The sequence below is a fragment of the Hyla sarda genome, chromosome 11 (genome assembly GCF_029499605.1).
Source record: "Hyla sarda isolate aHylSar1 chromosome 11, aHylSar1.hap1, whole genome shotgun sequence".
In the NCBI taxonomy this organism is placed as follows: Eukaryota; Metazoa; Chordata; class Amphibia; order Anura; family Hylidae; genus Hyla; species Hyla sarda.
Window position 1 is genome coordinate 8,749,910 of NC_079199.1, and position 18,750 is coordinate 8,768,659.

The 18,750-nt window shown below is 47.2% G+C and overlaps 1 protein-coding gene across 2 annotated transcripts in view; it reads left to right on the forward strand.

Moving 5' to 3' along the window:
• NID2 (nidogen 2) overlaps positions 1-18,750 on the forward strand; it is a 115,750-nt gene that overhangs the window by 76,029 nt on the left and 20,971 nt on the right. For both annotated transcript variants that reach the window (XM_056545167.1, XM_056545166.1), the window contains 8 exons: positions 7,056-7,288; positions 7,512-8,116; positions 8,528-8,677; positions 9,559-9,804; positions 9,904-10,104; positions 12,411-12,638; positions 16,557-16,703; positions 18,561-18,689. In XM_056545167.1, the coding sequence (XP_056401142.1) occupies positions 7,056-7,288; positions 7,512-8,116; positions 8,528-8,677; positions 9,559-9,804; positions 9,904-10,104; positions 12,411-12,638; positions 16,557-16,703; positions 18,561-18,689 (1,939 nt within the window). The remainder of the gene's footprint in view (positions 1-7,055; positions 7,289-7,511; positions 8,117-8,527; positions 8,678-9,558; positions 9,805-9,903; positions 10,105-12,410; positions 12,639-16,556; positions 16,704-18,560; positions 18,690-18,750) is intronic.

Here is an 18,750-nt window from a genome sequence, read left to right on the forward strand (position 1 = left end):
TTATAAAAGACAAATCTTCCCCTAAAATTTCTTGTAGCCCTGAGAACGTCTTGCAAAGCTTCTTACTAAGTAGGTTGAACCTCTCCCGAAAGTAAGTTAGTCGCCCGGAATTTGGAAGCGGCATTTAACTTTTTGGGTGGTTTCTTATGTATGACTTTGGAGGTTCTCCTTGACTGGTTGCCTAAATAATCAGATAGCCTTCTAAAATTGTCTTGTAGCCCTGAGAACCTCTTGTGATAGCTTCTTAAAGGGGTACTCCGCTGCTCAACAAACTGTTCCGAACGCTGGAGCCGGCGCCGGTAGCGCGTGACGTCATAGCCCCGCCCCCTCATGACATCACACCCTGCCCCCTCAATGCAAGTCTATGGGAGGGAAAACAATTTATTTTAAATCCACTGGTGCCAGAAAGTTAAACGGAATTGTAAGTTAGTTCTATATAAAAATCTTAATCCTTCCAGTACTTATCAGCTGCTGTATACTACAGAGGAAGTTCTTTTCTTTTTGGATTTCTTTTCTGTCTGACCACAGTGCTCTCTGCCGACACCCCTGTCCATGTCAGGAACTGTCCAGAGCAGGAGAGGTTTGCTATGGGGATTTGCTCCTACTCTGGACAGGTCCTGACATGGACAGAGGTGTCAGCAGAGAGCACTGTGGTCAGACAGAAAAGAAATCCAAAAAGAAAAGAACCTCCTCTGCAGTATACAGCAGCTAATAAGTACTGGAAGGATTGGGATTTTTTTAATAGAAGTAATTTACAAATCTGTCAAATTTTTTGGCATCAGTTGATTCAAAAGAAAATGTTTTCCAGTGGAGTATCCCTTTAAATAGATCATCCAAGTCTTGTCGTGGTCCTTGGGACTGGGCAATCCCTTTAGTATATTGAGTATAGCATGTCCTAGTCGTAGGTGGCCAACCTCTGGACATATGACACCGGTCAAGAAAACTATGTTGTTCTTGGGAAGGGTCAGATGTATAAGATCTTGATGTACGGCTGCAAGTGGTTAACCACCAAGAATCTGAGGAACCTCATAAGATTCTTGACTATCCTCTTCTGCTCAGACACCACAGGTCTCTTGTGTTTTGGATGACCACAGATGGTCCATTGGCAAAAGTCCTTACTTATAGCCCCCGATAGATAATTCTCCTGTAAGGGTACGTTCCCACACGGCGTATTTTGCTGCGTATTTGCTGCGTATTTGGTGCTGCGTATTTTCCTACCCATTGACTTCAACAGAGAAAATAAAATACGCAGCAGCAAATACGCCATGTGGGAACGTACCCTAATACTGAATATAAAAGATGTCTTCTCGGCTGTCCATCCAAAGTGTGGGATATCTGTAGATGTATAAAGCATCATCTCTAGACCCTGAAATCTCCTAGAGTACTGGTTGCCAGAGGAAGTAGAAGCCCAATTCTGTAAGGTATAGGTATTGACAGCCTGGGGCTTGGTGAGTGATTTTCAGCACGTGCTTGGGCTTAAATGGGTACTCCGCCCCTAGACATCTTATGGGTACTCCTTTGGATAGGGGATAAGATGTCTGATCGCGGGGGGCCCGTCGCTGGGACCTCCCACAATCTCTGTGCAGCACCCAGCGTTTATTTAGAGCATCAGGTTCAGGGCCCGGAGGCTTGTGACGTCACTGCCGCGCCCTGGTGGTGACATCATGACCACGTCCCCTCAATGCAAGTCTATGGGAGGGGGCGTGATGGCCGTCACGCCCCCTCCCATAGACTTGCATTGAGGGGGCGTGACCGTGACATCATGAGCGGTGCGTGACCGTGATGTCACGAGCCTCCGCCCCGCATCACCAGTCATCTGGCACGGAGTGATGTTTGCTCCGTGCACCGGATGTCTGGGGATGTACGAGATTGCGGGGGTCCCCAGTGGCAGGACCCCCGCGATCAGACATCTTATCCCCTATCCTTTTGGATAGGGGATAAGATGTCTAGGGGCAGAGTACCCCTTTTAAAGATGCAACCAACATTGGAAATACTTGACACTATAGGCAAGACAGATCTCGTTTCAACAACTTGACTTCTTCAGATCCATCCTCCCAACTCCCAATTGTTGGGGTCCTTCTTCTAACTTGTCTAACACAATCTTTTATGTTAGGTCATGTGCAACCAGAAGAGGTGTAATGGTCTTGGGTATTCAAGGAGAACTCCAGCCAAAACTAACGTATTCCCTATCTGCATGATAGGGGATAAGTAGCTGATCTCTAGGACCCCCCACGGTCTCTGGAATGGGACCCCGGCTCTTGGGCAGGAAGGCATGCGGTAGACTGCATACGCTTCATTCATTTGTATGGGAACGCCGAAGAGACCCGAGACCAACTCCCGCGATCAGCTACTTATCCCCTATCCTGTGGATAGGGGATAAGTTAATTTTGGCTTCAGTTCTCCTTTTAATGTGATACTTGTAACAGGCCCCCACCTACCATGTCGTTCTATATCGGTGGTCTCCAAAATATGGCCGGCCAGATGCTGTAAAACTACAACTCGCAGCATGCCCGGACAGCCAACGGCTGTCCAGGCATGCTGCGAGTTGTAGTTTTGCAACATCTGGGCAGCCATGGTTTGGAGACCACTACTCTATATGGAAGAGAGACCTGTGTGTCCCCCCATTCACCAGGACCTGAGCGTGATTTTCACCTCTGCACCCCCATAGCTATGCCCCAGATGGGCAACCCTTTCATAATGCCCAATGACAATGCAATTTTTGAATATTTCACTGCAGCTTGTTCACAACTTTTTGGATTTCCTCCAAGTGTATCCCGAATTTTTATTTTTTATTTTTATTTTTAAATTTTTTAATATTTTTGAGTAGGCTGTTAAAAAAAAATTAGAAGAAATCCACCCATAAGCTCCATTATATAGCCCAGATGATTTTAGCAGAGTATGCCGGAGCAGGAAGGATGTTGTTATTCGCAGTCATGGCCTCAAGTCTGTGTGAAACATCCCATTTACTAAGTTTTTGGCACTTCGGGCCCCTTCCAGCTCTCCCTCCCTTTGATCCATTGTTTGAGGGGCTGTGCAAGCGGCGGTCGCTCTGCGGCTCAGAATAGTGAAGTACAGACTAATGAGGAGCCCGGCCGCCCGCTCCCTTCTGTTTGATTAAAATGAACATTTCCAAGAAGTATTTTGGCAGCGACGTCCTCCTGGCCTAGAACCCTCGTCCTCCGGCTGCCAGTTAAAGCGATGGGGCAATGTGTTTTTCCTCTGTGCTAAAAAAATAAAAAAAATTTAGGCATCGGGACTGACCGTTCCCTTGTGTATGTGTTTAATAGAGGGTGCGAATTTGGGGTAACGGATGATTTGAATAATTTTTTAGGATCATAAGGCACAGTTCACATGAATACTCTAGATCAGTGGTCTCCAAACTGTTGACCTCCTACATGTTGCAAAACTACAATGCTGGGAGTTGTAGTTTTGGAACAACTAGTGTAGATAGACCACTGTTCTACACCCTCCTTAAAGGGGTACTCCGGTGGAAAACAATTTTTTTTTAAATCAAGTGGTGCCAGAAAGTTAAACAGATTTGTAAATTAAAAATCTTAATCCTTCCAGTACTTATCAGCTGCTGTATGCTCCACAGGAAGTTGTGTAGTTCTTTCCAGTGTGACCACAGTGCTCTCTGCTGACCATTTTAGGAACTGCCCAGAGCAGGAGAGGTTTGCTATGGGGATTTGCTCCTGCTCTGGACAGTTCCTAAAATGGACAGAGGTGTCAGCAGAGAGCACTGTGCTCGTGATGTCAGCAGAGAGCTCTGTGTTCCAAAAAGAAAATAATTTCCTCTGTAGTATTCAGCAGCTAATAAGTACTGGAAGGATTAAGATTTTTTTAAGAGAAGTAATTTACAAATCTGTTTAACTTTCTGGCACCAGTTGATTTAAAAAAAAAAAAAAAAAAAAAAAGGTTTCCACTGGAGTACCCCTTTAATGTATGAACTGATGTGACCGCCATTAAATGTTACTGGAAGAGAAAACAAAAAGCAATACATACAATACATCAATGTACCCTTATGTGAAAAAAATATATGTATGGTAAATATAGGTGGTTCAGCAAGAAAAATACATCTTACCCAGCCTGGGGATGTTAATATCGTCGGTGTGATGATGACTTATAATAAACACGATAAAAATGTCCACGAATGGCCCCATACACAGTTACTGCAACAAAAATACTAATGTATAGACATCACCCATAGTTGAAGATAAATGGTCGGAAAAGAAAGGCTCGCAATATTTGTAAACGCTTCTTACCCAAATGGAAGTCATGATAAAGATAATGCCCAATAGCGGCGCTGCCTTCAATGTTTCATGTCCCCAGCGCGCTCTAGAATACGCTGTCTCAGTTCCCTCTTAATTTTTCCCACATAGCATAGGGGGCACGGTAGGGCTGAGCGGTATGGCCAAATATGTGTATTGCGGTAACTTATGGCGGTTCCATGGTATGTAACCGTATTCCCCCTCCCAAAAAATTTATTTTTTTAATTATTAGCCCAGCGTTGCGCTGTCCCCATCGGGGTACTACTCATGTCACCCGCAAGCGCTGCTCTCCTCGTCCTCCTGTTTATTGCAGCCGCTGGCGCTGACGCTCTATACTGTACGGTATCCCTATGTTGCAAAACTACAACTCCCAGCATGCCCGGACAGCCGTTGGCTGGGAGTTGTAGTTTTGCAACATCTGGAGGTTGAGGACCACTGGTATAGAGTGTCAGCGCCGGCGGCCGCAACAAGCAGGAGGACGAGGAGAGCAGCGCTTGCGGGTGACGTGAGTAGTACCCCAATGGGGACAGCGCAGCGCTAATAATTAATTGGGGGGGCAGAACAGCGCTCCCGGGTCACATATGATTAGTTGGGGACAGCGCAGGGCTGACAATTCATTCACTCTCGAGGGGGAGGGGCTAAACCGGTATTGCGGTATGGGTTAAAATTCATGTAGTGCAGCACATAAATTTCAGTATTCAGTATGAACTGGTATACCGCCCAGCCCTAGGGCACGGACAAGAGGCTAGATAGACCACCATGCTGGTGTGGGAGTCCAAAACGAAATAGTTATGGGTGAGCATGAAGTAGTGACAAAATGAATTCATTATGTGGAATGCAGTGTACACTTCTGCTTCGGAGATAGTGGGCTACTGCAGTCTTACCCGCCTCATGGGGGATCGAGCTGTACAATGCTCCGACATCTATCGAGCATAGCCGGCATTCTGGATCAAGTGTTAAGTCTTGCATCTTTAATAATAAATCCATTGTGTCTCTCAGATACGATGGCAAACTGATGGACGCACCTGCATTTTGGTTCAGGTTGCCTACCCCAGACACTTATTGGTCTGCATTTGAGTGGGGTGAGGCCTTTATGGACCTTTGGAAGCCCATTGAAAGTGGAGAGGTGTGGATGGAAATAAGAAATTATAATAATTTTTGTCCAAGCCCCCTAAGCTATGTGGGCAAAACTAAGAGGGAACTGAGACGGCGTATTCTAGAGCACGTTGGGGACATTAAACATAGACGTGATATCATAGGTATAGCCACCATTCTGATAACCCTCTAGCTATTTCCTTCCAAGTGATTGAGGTAATGAAAAAAGACATCCGAGGTGGGAATACCGATCAACTATTGTTACAGAAGGAGACAAAATGGATCTATAGACTCCGTACAGTAGCACCACTAGGTCTGAACGAGACATTATCATTCTGTTCGTTCACTTAATACTCGTCTATAATACGTCCCTTAGCCTCAAAATATTGGACCACTCTGATACTATGAAATAACGGACGACTCCAGTGATGGACATTTTGTATATAACAAACAAACTCCTGTTACCACTATTTAAAAATTGCCATAACTCACTGTACCCGGTGCGGATACCTATCTATCACATTACCTGTGTCAACGCCGTATTATTACTATATCATTGTCATTATCAGATTTCCTCTTGTTAAGAGGATTTTAGCAAAAGACTATTCTGTTCATCTGTAGCACTTTACAGCCACAGTTCATAATTCTATGATTTCTTACGTTTATTCATATTAACTATGTGTGTTGGTATCTATTAGGGCTGGGCGGTATGAGCAAATATGCGTATGACGATATTTTTGTAACTTATGGTGGTTCTACGGTATATAACGGTGCGCTGTCCCCATCGGGGTAAATACTCACATATCACCTGCAAGCGCTGCCCTCCTCTTCCTCCTGTTTGTTGCGGCCGCTGGAGCTGATACTCTATACTGTACACTGTATCCCTATGCCCGGGCTGCAAAAGATAAACAAAATAAACTTTAACGCACGTTCCTACATTGACCTTACGCTCTTCCTGGGGATGGGAACGTATGAGATGCATGTTTTATCTTTTTGATTGTGTTAGGTCAATTTCTCCTCCACCCCTGATGAACCTATTGGAAAAATATGGGAGAAACGTGTTGGATTTTTGGAGTATGAAAATTTAGATAAGGTCCACCTAGTGCTTATTATATCTAAGTGGTACCTAATGTTCATCCTTTCCCCTATCCACACTTACTGGTAGTGAGGTTAGAGTAGGCGCGGCTAATTGTTGGTTAGGTTACTCACCTGTACCCTATCCCTTCTTCCCTCCTTGACTCATTCTTGTACATTAATGTATATCAGAGACATCTATTGTACAATCCTCTTTTGAGTGTCATATTGATTTATGCCGAGGCCATTATTTGTATCCTTTTATTGTGCATATATTTTGTACCTGTATTTGATTGTATTTTTATAAGAATCTAGTAAAAGTTACGTTTTACTTTCATATCTTGGCTTCATTGGTAGAGTTCTCTTTTTTCTTAGTATCTAAGTCTGTCTCCATGGGCAACAGTATCTAAGTCAGTAGAGGGTGACTGGTTATTGATATCCCTCCTCGTATGTATTCCTACAAGTCTCTACGAGGAGATCCATTACCCCTTGGAATCATTGAGCGCGGGGAACGACTTGGCTTCTTTTTGTATAGTCCAGAAGTAGAAAATGTAAACAAGGAGGGCCATCAGCAGAGCCATTTACTTTCCTAACTAAAACCTCCTCTTATTTCCACAGTTCAACACATTCCAGGCCGTGCTGGCGTACGATGAGTCCGACTCCTATGCCATATTCCTGTACCCAGAACATGGACTCCAGTTTTTTGGGACCAGGCCTAAAGAGTCATACAATGTCCACCTTGAGCTTCCAGCCCGAGTGGGATTTAGCCGAGGAGAGTCTGAAATGTTGAAGAGAGAAGCTCCTTTCTATAGCGTCACCAGCAGTGAACAATCTGTGAAGAACCTATATCAGTAAGTGGGACATATATACGGGAAATTTGGCCTACAAGAGACCGTCTAATGTTGTGTTACTTCCATATAGTCTGGAATCCAGAAAATCCAGACTTAATCCCGTCTAAATCCAGACTAAATCCATTCTTGTTGGTGGCAATCTATCGAGATCTTGACTATGCCAAGAGTGGGCTTTGATTACCGAAATCAAATATGATAAAACCATTTTTCCTTCTTTTCTTAGATCAAGTAACGTTGGGATACCGGGAGTTTGGGTCTTCCACATTGGTAGCATTTCGGAATTAGACAACGTGATACCGGCTAAAGCGTTGACTATCCATACCCAAGAAAGGTTCATTCCACTCATAAACTCCCACAATGACTTTCCCGAAAACCAAGGACAAGAAAACGGGGAGAACAACTACGATGAGATTTACGACGATGCGGATGGAGACTACTCTCCCGGCCTCACCACCGAGCAGCCCACCACCGACAACACGAACGTCGGCTTCCTGGACATCGATGATCCCGCCACGCGTGTTAATGGCGAAGAGGTGGAACAGGAGTCTTTACCCTACGACCCGTCCAACAACCCTCTACCGCCATCTCAGGAGGAGCCTAGCTGGACTCCACACGGTAGAAGTAACCCCTTGGGGGAACCTCACATAGAGCCTTCGGTTTATCACAATCTGGGCAACGAACCGGCCTACAATACCAGAGAAGATCCGAGAAACGAAGACGTCACCGACATCACGCCAGGTCCGCCGGTCAATCCACAGAATTCTGACGACGTCTATAGGAGAGGTCGTATCTATGGATATGATGAGGAGGGTGGCTTTGACACCGATGGTAAGACTCACCTTTGTTTTGGTTTTCTGCACTCGTTTATGGTGGTGCCCAATATTTCCCAACCAGGGTGCCTCCAGCTGTTGCAAAACTACAACTTCCAGCATGCCCGGACAGCCAACGGCTGTCCGGGCATGCTGGGAGTTGAAGTTGTGCAACAGCTAGAGGCACCCTGGTTTGGAAACCTTGATCTAGGAAGTGTCTACAGTGTGTAGTGTTGGCCATCTTGTGTGTTTCTTTCAGATGATGACCTATGGTAGGTGGGTAATAAGTTCACACAATGGTTGTACCGATGAAAATCCATGTTAAAATGGCGCCATTTGAAAGTGGCCTCATTGAGAATGTCGTTGAGATCCTTTTGTTGGGTTATATAGAAACTATTTGACATTTTGCACCCATTGTTCTTGTCTCCAGTACTTACTTTTAACCCCGTGAGTCGAGAGACCTGTGAGAGGAAACCCGGCTACTGCTCGCAATACGCCTTCTGCACGGACTACGCTACCGGATTCTGCTGCCACTGCCAGGACAACTACTACGGCAACGGAGTGCACTGCTTACCCAAAGGTAATATCCATGTGTATGTGGCCCTGCATAAAAGGATGAGGCAATTAAAATTCAACATTCCTGATCACTCTATACACCTGAACACTCCACTTGGCTGAGCATGCATGTGGTCTCAATGGAGAGGGTCAAAATCTGCCTCCTGCCTCTTCTGGTAGCGGATTATAATTCCCTAGTATAAAGGCATGAGGCAAGTAAAAATCAACATTCCTGATCGCTCTATACACCTGAACACTCCACTTGGCTTGAGCATGCATGTGGTCTGAATGGAGAGGGGCAAAATCTGCCTCCTTCCTCCTCTGGCAGCAGATTATAACTCCCTAGAATAAAAGGATCAGGCAATTGAAATTCAACATTCCTGATCCCTCTTTCCCCCAACAAAGTCTATCAGAGAGTTGGGAGGCACCATACACACAATTGTTGGCTCTTCCGATGTCTAATGTGTATGGGGGCCCTAACTACGGTAAGACCAGCAGATTGGCGCTGGATGTCTTCTGTAGGGATCCTATGGTTTGCCAGGGGTGTATGACTTCAGCCTATCTCTTCTCTCACCCACCTTAATTGACATGTGTAGTGGCCAGTAGTTGCCGGGTTGAGTGAAATGAGCCGAGCTGCAATACCACGCACAACCTGCAGACAGATGTGGCGCTGTTTTTGTCAGAAAGTAGTTTTTCTTATTCTGGATAACCTCTAAAGGAATGGTCTCCAAACTGTGACCCACCACTTGTTGCAAAACTACAACTCCCAGCATGCTCGGACAGCCAACGGCTGTCCGAGCATGCTGGGAGTTGTAGTTTTGCAACAAGTGGTGGGTCACAGTTTTGGAGACGACTGCCCTACAGGACCACATAGACGGTCTCTATAACCTCGTTTTGCCTTTGCAGGTGCGCCGCACAGAGTCAACGGCAAAGTAAGTGGACACCTTCTCGTGGGACAGACGCCGGTCAGCTTCGATGCCATCGACCTCCACGCGTACATAGTTGTGAATGACGGCAGAGCGTACACCGCCATCAGTCAGGTGCCAGAGCCCGCCTCCTGGTCGCTGACTCCGTTAACGGCCATTGGAGGACTCTTTGGTTGGCTTTTTGCGCTGGAAAAACCTGGACATCAGAACGGGTTCAGTGTAACCGGTGAGTATAGGATCCTAGACAGGGGGTGAGACCATCACAGGGGAGCGCGGCCCCCGATACACTGCTCTGACCCTGCGCCGCTTTTCCCTTTTCACACAGGAGCGAAGTTCGTCCACAACATCGAAGCCGTATTCTCCCCGGGCGATGAAGTCGTCCACATCACACAAGTTGCAGATGGTTTTGATTCAGATAACTACATTCATTTAAGAACAACCATTAAAGGGAAAATTCCATTCATCCCCGAGACATCGACTGTCCAGATTAACCCTTACTATGAAATCTACCAGTACTCTGGTTCAGGTAATGTAGACTGTGCCTAGTGCACGATGTATAGGGGGGTGGGGGTGGGGGTGGTTCTACAAAGACTGAGCTAAGTGCTCAGTAGCGAGGTGCAGGTTAGTTGTGACATGGATCGCACTATTCATCAATGCTTAGAGATCGAGATATAGTTTATATATGAAATGAAAAGTTAAAGAGCACCTGCCACCATCTCCATTGCTTTATATTATGCTGCTGGGATGTTGTCCTCTTCATTACCTGCCCCCCACCCCCCACAGTTTTTCTTTTTCATTTTTCGCCCAGTATTTTCTTCATCATCCTCTTTCAAAGCTTTCTCATTGCAGGCAGTGTTCAATGTAGCTGAGGTGCAGTACACAGTGACCTCAGTACAGGATAAGTAATGTAATGTATGTACACAGTGACCTCACCAGCAGAATAGTGAGTACAGCTCTGGAGTATAATACAGGATATAACTCAGGATCAGTACGGGATCAGTAATGTAATGTATGTACACAGTGACCTCACCAGCAGAATAGTGAGTACAGCTCTGGAGTATAATACAGGATATAACTCAGGATCAGTACAGGATAAGTAATGTAATGTATGTACACAGTGACCTCACCAGCAGAATAGTGAGTACAGCTCTGGGGTATAATACAGGATATAACTCAGGATCAGTACAGGATAAGTAATGTAATGTATGTACACAGTGACCTCACCAGCAGAATAGTGAGTACAGCTCTGGAGTATAATACAGGATATAACTCAGGATCAGTACAGGATAAGTAATGTAATGTATGTACACAGTGATCTCACCAGCAGAATAGTGAGTACAGCTCTGGAGTATAATACAGGATATAACTCAGGATCAGTATAGGATAAGTAATGTAATGTATGTACACAGTGACCTCACCAGCAGAATAGTGAGTGCAGTTCCGGAGTATAATACAGGATATAACTCAGGATCAGTACAGGATAAGTAATGTAATGTATGTACACAGTGACCTCACCAGCAGAATAGTGAGTGCAGTTCCGGAGTATAATATTAGCAGTTCAGTAGTGATAAATATAACAATGTTGGTTTTACAAGTAATTATAGGCTGGATGTTCTCTGACTAGATAGACACAGGTTCAGTACCCCAGATCCTCCCCATGTCCTGCCATGTATACCCATCCTCACTCTTAACCCTCTCTCTGCCCTGTATACCCATTAGTGCTGGGCGGTATACCGGTATGAACCGGATACCATTTTTTTTTCCTCCCACGGTATGGATTTTTGCCCATACCGCTATACCGGTCGGGCCCCTCCCCCACCCTCTGGATGAATTGTAGAGCCCAACGCGGCGCCCTCACTTGTCCCGGTGTGCTTCTCTGGCCCGATTCCGAGAGCGGAATCGGGCCACAGAAGCTAATCCATTTACTGTGTCCCCCCGCTGCGCCTGTCAGTCAGTGTCCCCGCGAGCACGATCAATTCCCACCGCTAGCGGGATCTATGTGCCCACTAGCGGTGTCACAAGAATGCCTCCCGTGAGCGCGATCGCTACCATCACCGCTAGCGGGGTCCCTGTGCCCACTAGCGGCGTCACAAGAATGCCAAGCGCGGCTCTGTTCCCCGTCCCTGTCAGCTCTCAGGGTACGGGAACAGATTTAAATGCCTCGCGCGCAGCTAACGTAGTACTGGGCAGGCGCAGAACTACGCAAATAGCGTAGGGCTAACGTAGGCAGGCTATTTGCGTAGTACTGCGCATGTGCAGTACTACGTTAGCTGCGCGCGAGGCTTTTAAATCTGTTCCCGTACCCTGAGAGCTGACAGGGACGGGGAACAGAGCCGCGCTTGGCATTCTTGTGACACCGCTAGTGGGCACAGGGACCCCGCTAGCGGTGATGGTAGCGATCGCGCTCACGGGAGGCATTCTTGTGACACCGCTAGTGGGCACAGGGACCCAGGGGTATTATCGCGATACCGCGATAATAAAAAGAAAATACCGTGATATTAATTTTAGGCCATACCGCCCAGCACTAATACCCATCCTCACTGTTAACCCTTTCTCTGCCATGTATACCCATCCTCATTGTTAACCCTCTCTCTGCCATGTATACCCATCCTCACTGTTAACCCTCTCTCTGCCATGTATACCCATCCTCACTGTTAACCCTCTCTCTGCCATGTATACCCATCCTCACTGTTAACCCTCTCTCTGCCATGTATACCCATCCTCACTGTTAACCCTCTCTCTGCCATGTATACCCATCCTCACTCTTAACCCTCTCTCTGCCATGTCTTCCTGAATGCTGCTATTTAATAATCTGTGTTTCCTTCTCCCCAGTGGTGACGTCCACAGCTTACCGCGAATACACGGTGACATCGGCCGATAATGAAGTCCAGAGACTGTCCTACCGCCTGAAGCAGAACATCACCTATCAGGACTGCAGCCACTCGCAGAGGTTCCCCCCCACTGCCCAGAAACTCGCCGTGGATCGCATGTTTGCCCTGTACAACAAGGACGAGAAGGTTCTCCGCTTTGCCATCACCAGTCACATCGGATCGGTTCACGGTAAGTTGGTTGTAGATTCTGTCATCTGATGGGAGAACACGGCAGTAGAAGCCTTCCCAATATAAGTCCTCAGATACCTTTAGAGACAGATCTGGCACATCTATGGTTAAACAGGAAATTCAGTCTTACCTGCGCTGACACATTGTAACAAACTATCTGGACAGGACAGAGATTAGTGCAGTGATTTGTGATTTGTCACTGGTTGTCGATGGTCACTGTCTGTAGATAGTCCCTGGATGTAGATGGTCCCTGGATGTAGATGGTCCCTGGATGTAGATGGTCACTGGTTGTAGATGGTCACTGGCTGTAGATGGTCCCTGGATGTAGATGGTCCCTGGATGTAGATGGTCACTGGTTGTAGATGGTCGCTGGTTGTAGATGGTCACTGGCTGTAGATGGTCACTGGCTGTAGATGGTCACTGGCTGTAGATGGTCCCTGGATGTAGATGGTCACTGGTTGTAGATGGTCACTGGTTGTAGAGGGTCACTGGCTGTAGATGGTCACTGGTTGTAGATGGTCGCTGGCTGTAGATGGTCACTGGTTGTAGATGGTCACTGGCTGTAGATGGTCACTGGCTGTAGATGGTCACTGGTTGTAGATGGTCACTGGTTGTAGAGGGTCACTGGTTGTAGAGGGTCACTGGTTGTAGATGTTCACTGGTTGTAGAGGGTCACTGGCTGTAGATGGTCACTGGCTGTAGATGGTCACTGGTTGTAGATGGTCACTGGAGGGTCACTGGCTGTAGATGGTCACTGGTTGTAGATGGTCACTGGCTGTAGATGGTCACTGGCTGTAGATGGTCACTGGTGGGTCACTGGCTGTAGATGGTCACTGGCTGTAGATGGTCACTGGAGGGTCACTGGTTGTAGATGGTCACTGGAGGGTCACTGGTTGTAGATGGTCACTGGTTGTAGATGGTCACTGGTTGTAGATGGTCACTGGAGGGTCACTGGCTGTAGATGGTCACTGGAGGGTCACTGGCTGTAGATGGTCACTGGTAAAAGTTGATGCAGATTAACTGCTAATTACATATTTTTTATTTCACCTCCTTGAGGATGTGTTCACACGTGGCATTTTATCAGTGATCCTGTCGGGGTACATTTACTGTGATTTTCCAAAATCTCAGTTAAAAATTGTGCAATTTTCCTGCCATTAAGGTAATATTATGGATAAAATTATATAAAATTATGGTAAAACGTGCAATTTTTACCACCATTTCAGTAATTTCTTTAAAAACATGGCAACAAAATGCATGAAAGGTCTCTGCAGTATGCACCAATAATATCTCACAATCTAATAAGCTATCATTTGCATTTTCCTATCTGAATTTTTTAGGTGTGGAAATTTGTGCAAAAATGTAATATTTTGGCCCAAAACCTCACGTATTTAAACAAACACGTATTAAAGCAACAAGAGTAAGAAAAAAAAGGTGTAATTAAAATGACTGTAACCAAAATTACACAGATCAGCAGGTCGTTCTTGCCAGCAAGCAGAGATCTTGAAAATTGTGAAGAACTATATTTTGAGGTCTATCAAAAAGTTGCAAAACTTCTCACCACACCGATTAAAGGGGTACTCCGCCCCTAGACATCCTATCCCCTATCCAAAGGATAGGGGATAAGATGTCTGATCACGGGGGTCCCGCCGCTGGGGACCCCTGCGATCTCCCTTAGTTTAAAGTGTAGGGTGCAACTCCGGAGGCTCATGACATCACGGCCTTACCCCCTCAATGCAAGTCTATGGGAGGGGGCGTGACGGATGTCACGCCCCATTCCCATAGACTTGCATTGAGGGGGTGTGACCGTGACTTCACGAGCCTCCACCCCGCATCGCTAGTCATCCGGCAGAGAGCGAAGTTCGCTTCGTGCACCGGATGTCTGGGGTGCCACAGCTGAGATCACGGGGGTCCCCAATGGCGGGACCCCTGCAATCCGACATCCAAAGGATAGGGGATAAGATGTCTAGGGGTGGAGTACCCCTTTAACCCTTTAGTCTCAGGTCGGCCCTCTCCGTGTTGTTCAGTGGGTTTCCCTCTGGTTTACATTGTGTCGGCTCTTGTCGTCTTTTTTCTAGGCCTCATTCTCTGCGCTCGAGCGGGTGGGGATGGGGGTCTCCTCGGCCTCTTTCTTCTTCACACAACAAAGCCCCTTTTCTGTTCTTTAACTGCCTGAGTAATTTGGCGTCGGCTTTTGGGGTCAGGAAGTCAAACTACCTAATGTGCTCCATAAAGTCCCCTGAAGAGGGGCGGCCGCTGTTCACCGGCCAAACACAAAAGGAACCAGATAAAGATCCCTCTGAGAAATGTCACCAGAACAAAGGCCGGGAGGAAGTCCGGGGGCACATTACACGGGCGCTGAAAACTAATCTACTTAGAGGGGCCGGGGTGGTGGAGCCGCAGTAAATGAAAGCAACGTTTTCGGAAGAGCCCCTTTAGGATCATGGCTGACATAGCGTCGAGGAGCGGGGTCAGGAGGCCTCACACCTTGGCCCCTGGTAATGGTGGAGAGATCAGTGCATAATGGAAAATTACTAGAACTTTCATTGTTGCCATTTTCAATATCTCCGCTTGCTGTCATTGAATGGGAAATCTGACGCAACGTTCTAAGCAGAATACAGTTAGATTTGTAACAAGCAGCAGTCCGAGAGCCTAGACTTAAACTAGTATTTTCCAACCAGGGGGCCTCTAGCGGTTGCAAAACTACAAATCCCAGCACGCTGGGAATTGTAGTTTTGCAACAGCTGGAGACACTCTGGTTGGGAAACACTGGGTTAGGGAATAGGCAGCACCAGTGGGATGCAGTAAACGCTGATAGGACATGATAGGAGTTGTAGTTTTGCAATAGCTGGTGAGCCATAGGTTGGGGAATATGATGAATAAACGCAGTCAATGCATGTTGGGAGTTGTCGTTTTGCAACAGTGGAATGCACCAAAGGCTAGCAGGGCATGCTGGGAGTTGCAAAAGCTGGAGGCACCCTGGTTGGAAAACACTGCCGTAAGCTGCTGCAAATCACAACTCCCAGCATGCATTGACAGCTTTTAGTGCATTCTATTTGCTATCCAGTGGTTCTCTAGCTGTTGCAAAACTACAACTCTCATCATCCTCTGACAGCATTCACGGCATCCTCGCTGGTGCCTCCTATTCCCTAACCCAGTGTTTCCCACCCAGGGTGCCTCCAGCTGTTGCAAAACTACAACTCCCAGCATGCTGCAAGTTGTAGTTGTGCAACAGCTGGAGGCACCTTGGTTGGGAAACACTGCCCTAACCTGTGGCTCTATTGGGAATTGTAGTTTTGCAACAGCTTAGGGGATAGGATGCACCAGTGAAATGCACCTAAAGCTGGAGAGCCACTGGTTTAAGGATAGGAAGAACCAGTGAGGATGTCTTAAAGACTGTCAATGCATGCTGGGAGTTGTAGTTTTGCAGCAGCTTAGGGGATAAGATGCACTAGTGGAATTCACAAAAGGCTGTCTGGGCATGCTGGGAGTTGTAGTTTTGCAACAGCTGGGAAACGCCGATCTATAGCTTAGACATTAGTCAGGATCTGTTGACCATCTTATGGGGGGGATGGACCCAACATGTGGTGCCTGGAAAATTGGGCTGTTGTGTTTACCTCTTCTCAGCTATGTCATGACAACCTGCTTTAAGATGGCGGGTCTCCTGTGTTTACTTGGGACGCGGCCACTGAGAATTAGCATTTCCCTTTAATGCTAAATAGATATTGATAAGTGAAGGTGTCAGGTGTAACGAGGTTGCAGGCTGGTGCAGATGTTACAGATCTATGGCTGAGAGTTGGAAGGCTTTGCTATGGACGTTTCGGTGACTTGATTTAGCCATAGCCTAATACTGCTCACAGCTGGATATTTGTTACAGTTGCATCCAGTGTGAAACATCCTAATCTTCCTCTTTTACCAACAGATTCTTCTCAGGAGCAAACGCAGGTCAGCCCCTGCTACGATGGGACCCACGTGTGTGACACCCGAGCCCAGTGCCAGCCCACGTCAGGACTGAACTACACCTGCGCCTGCGCGTCCGGCTACCAGGGAGACGGCAGAGACTGCACCGGTAAGTCCTCACCCCTAAATGAGATCCCTGTGCTCTGTGCTGCTGAGTAACGTACTTTGTAGTGTTGCAAAACTACAACCCCCAGCATGCTGGGAGTTGTAGTTTTGCAACAGCAGGAGACACCCTGGTTGGGAATCCCTGTACCAAATGGATATTAGGGTACTTTGGCCTCAGCAATTGGGAATTAAGTATTAAAGGGGTACTCCTCTGCTCAGCATTCGGAACTAAATGTTCCGAATGTTTAGAGCCGGCGGCAGGGGCTCGTGACATCATGGCCTCACCCCCTTGTGACGTAACGGCCCGCACCTTGTGATGTCATGGCCCCGCTCCCTCGTACTGTCATGGCCCCGCTCCCTTGTGCCGCCATGGCCCCGCTCCCTCGTGCCGCCATGACCCTGCTCCCTCGTGCCGTCACGGCCCCATCCCTCGTGCCATCATGGCCCCGCCCCTTGTGCTGTCACTGCCCTTCGTGCCGCCACAGCCCCCCTCGTCACGCCGCTACGCCCCCTCCCTTAGACTTGCATTGAGGGGGCGGGGCTGTGACTTCACATTTAGTTCCGAATACTGAGCAGCGGAGTACTGCTTTAAGTACTAGTGTCTGTAGGGTTCCTGATTATAACAGGTTCCCCACCGTAGACATATGTGAGCGCTCGTCCTCGCGGCGCTGCGCTTGTCTCTTGTTTCCTATTATATGTCACCAGATGGATTTCCTATTATACTGAACAGGAAATCTGGAGCGCAGAGCGGAGCCCCCCCACAACACGTATGATGTCTCCTGTAATACAGATCACTGGGCCCCCGCCCCATGACAAGACGTCTGGTCTGCTGCTTCCTTCCCTTGGGATTCTTTACACGGCCGGCACAGCGAAGGCCACAGGACACTGCCCACAGGTGGATTGTGACGGCCACAATGCCCATTACACAGTGGGGGTTACCATGGTACCCTCAGCGAACGCAAACACACTGCCACCATAAGTGATGGTCACGGTGCCAATTACATGAAGGTGTTTGGCTTCACTGTTATGAGGGTACCGGGTACCTTGGTAGCCATCACTGTGTAATGGGCACCGCCGCTATCACTTATGGCGACATCATGGTTGCTTTCACTGGTATAAATGATGGCCATGGTGCCCATTACAGTGATACCTACCTAGGTAACCCAACCAGTGGGGCTCCAGCTGCTGCAAAACTACAACTCCCAGCATGCTGGGAGTTGTAGTTTTGCAGCAATTCATTGTAAATCTGCAGACAATCCAGCGGAGGTTAAACGTCAACAATGGTTTGTATTGAGGGAGGAAAATTGCGCAATTCACAACCGGCTGTCATGTGAAGGATCTGTCAGCGCCGGAGACAGCGGAAGATACATGGCGGTGAATACGGATTCCAAAAATACTCCTGAACCCGGCCAAAAAGCTGTAGATGTAGCGATGAAAAGTGTTTTTGTTGCCCATAGCAACCAATCACCGCGCAGCTTTAGTTCCTCTGGTTGCTATGGGCAACAAATTGTTTTCTTTTAGACTGTTTAATAAATCTCAGCAATATGTTCTAAAACCCCCAAGGTCAGAGGTCTTCACACTATGGACGGCTGTCCGGGCATGCTGGGAGTTGTAGTTTTGCAACGGCTGGAGGTCCACAGTTTGAAGACCTAGGCCCTGGATGTTTTTGTTAAAGAACCCCAGGTATGATTGTTATTCTAGAATCCACAAGTAACAAAGTATTCTAGAACACTCAAGTGGCAGTTTTTTTTTTTGTTAGAAATTTAGAATTTAGAATTTACTGTACATTCGCTCATCTCTAGTGACGTTGACTCGGTGTGACCGTAACCCCATAACGCCATATTCTTTTTTCCCCCCTAAGATGTGGATGAGTGTGAGGTCGGACTCGCCAACTGCGGCCGCAACACCCAATGTCTGAACCTACCCGGAAGCTACAGATGCGAATGTCAGCAGGGTTACGTGTTCTCAGCGGACGGACAGAACTGCGTGTGTAAGTGCAAAGAACGCGATACAGATAAGATACAATGTTATAGAGCAGCAGTTTCCAGATG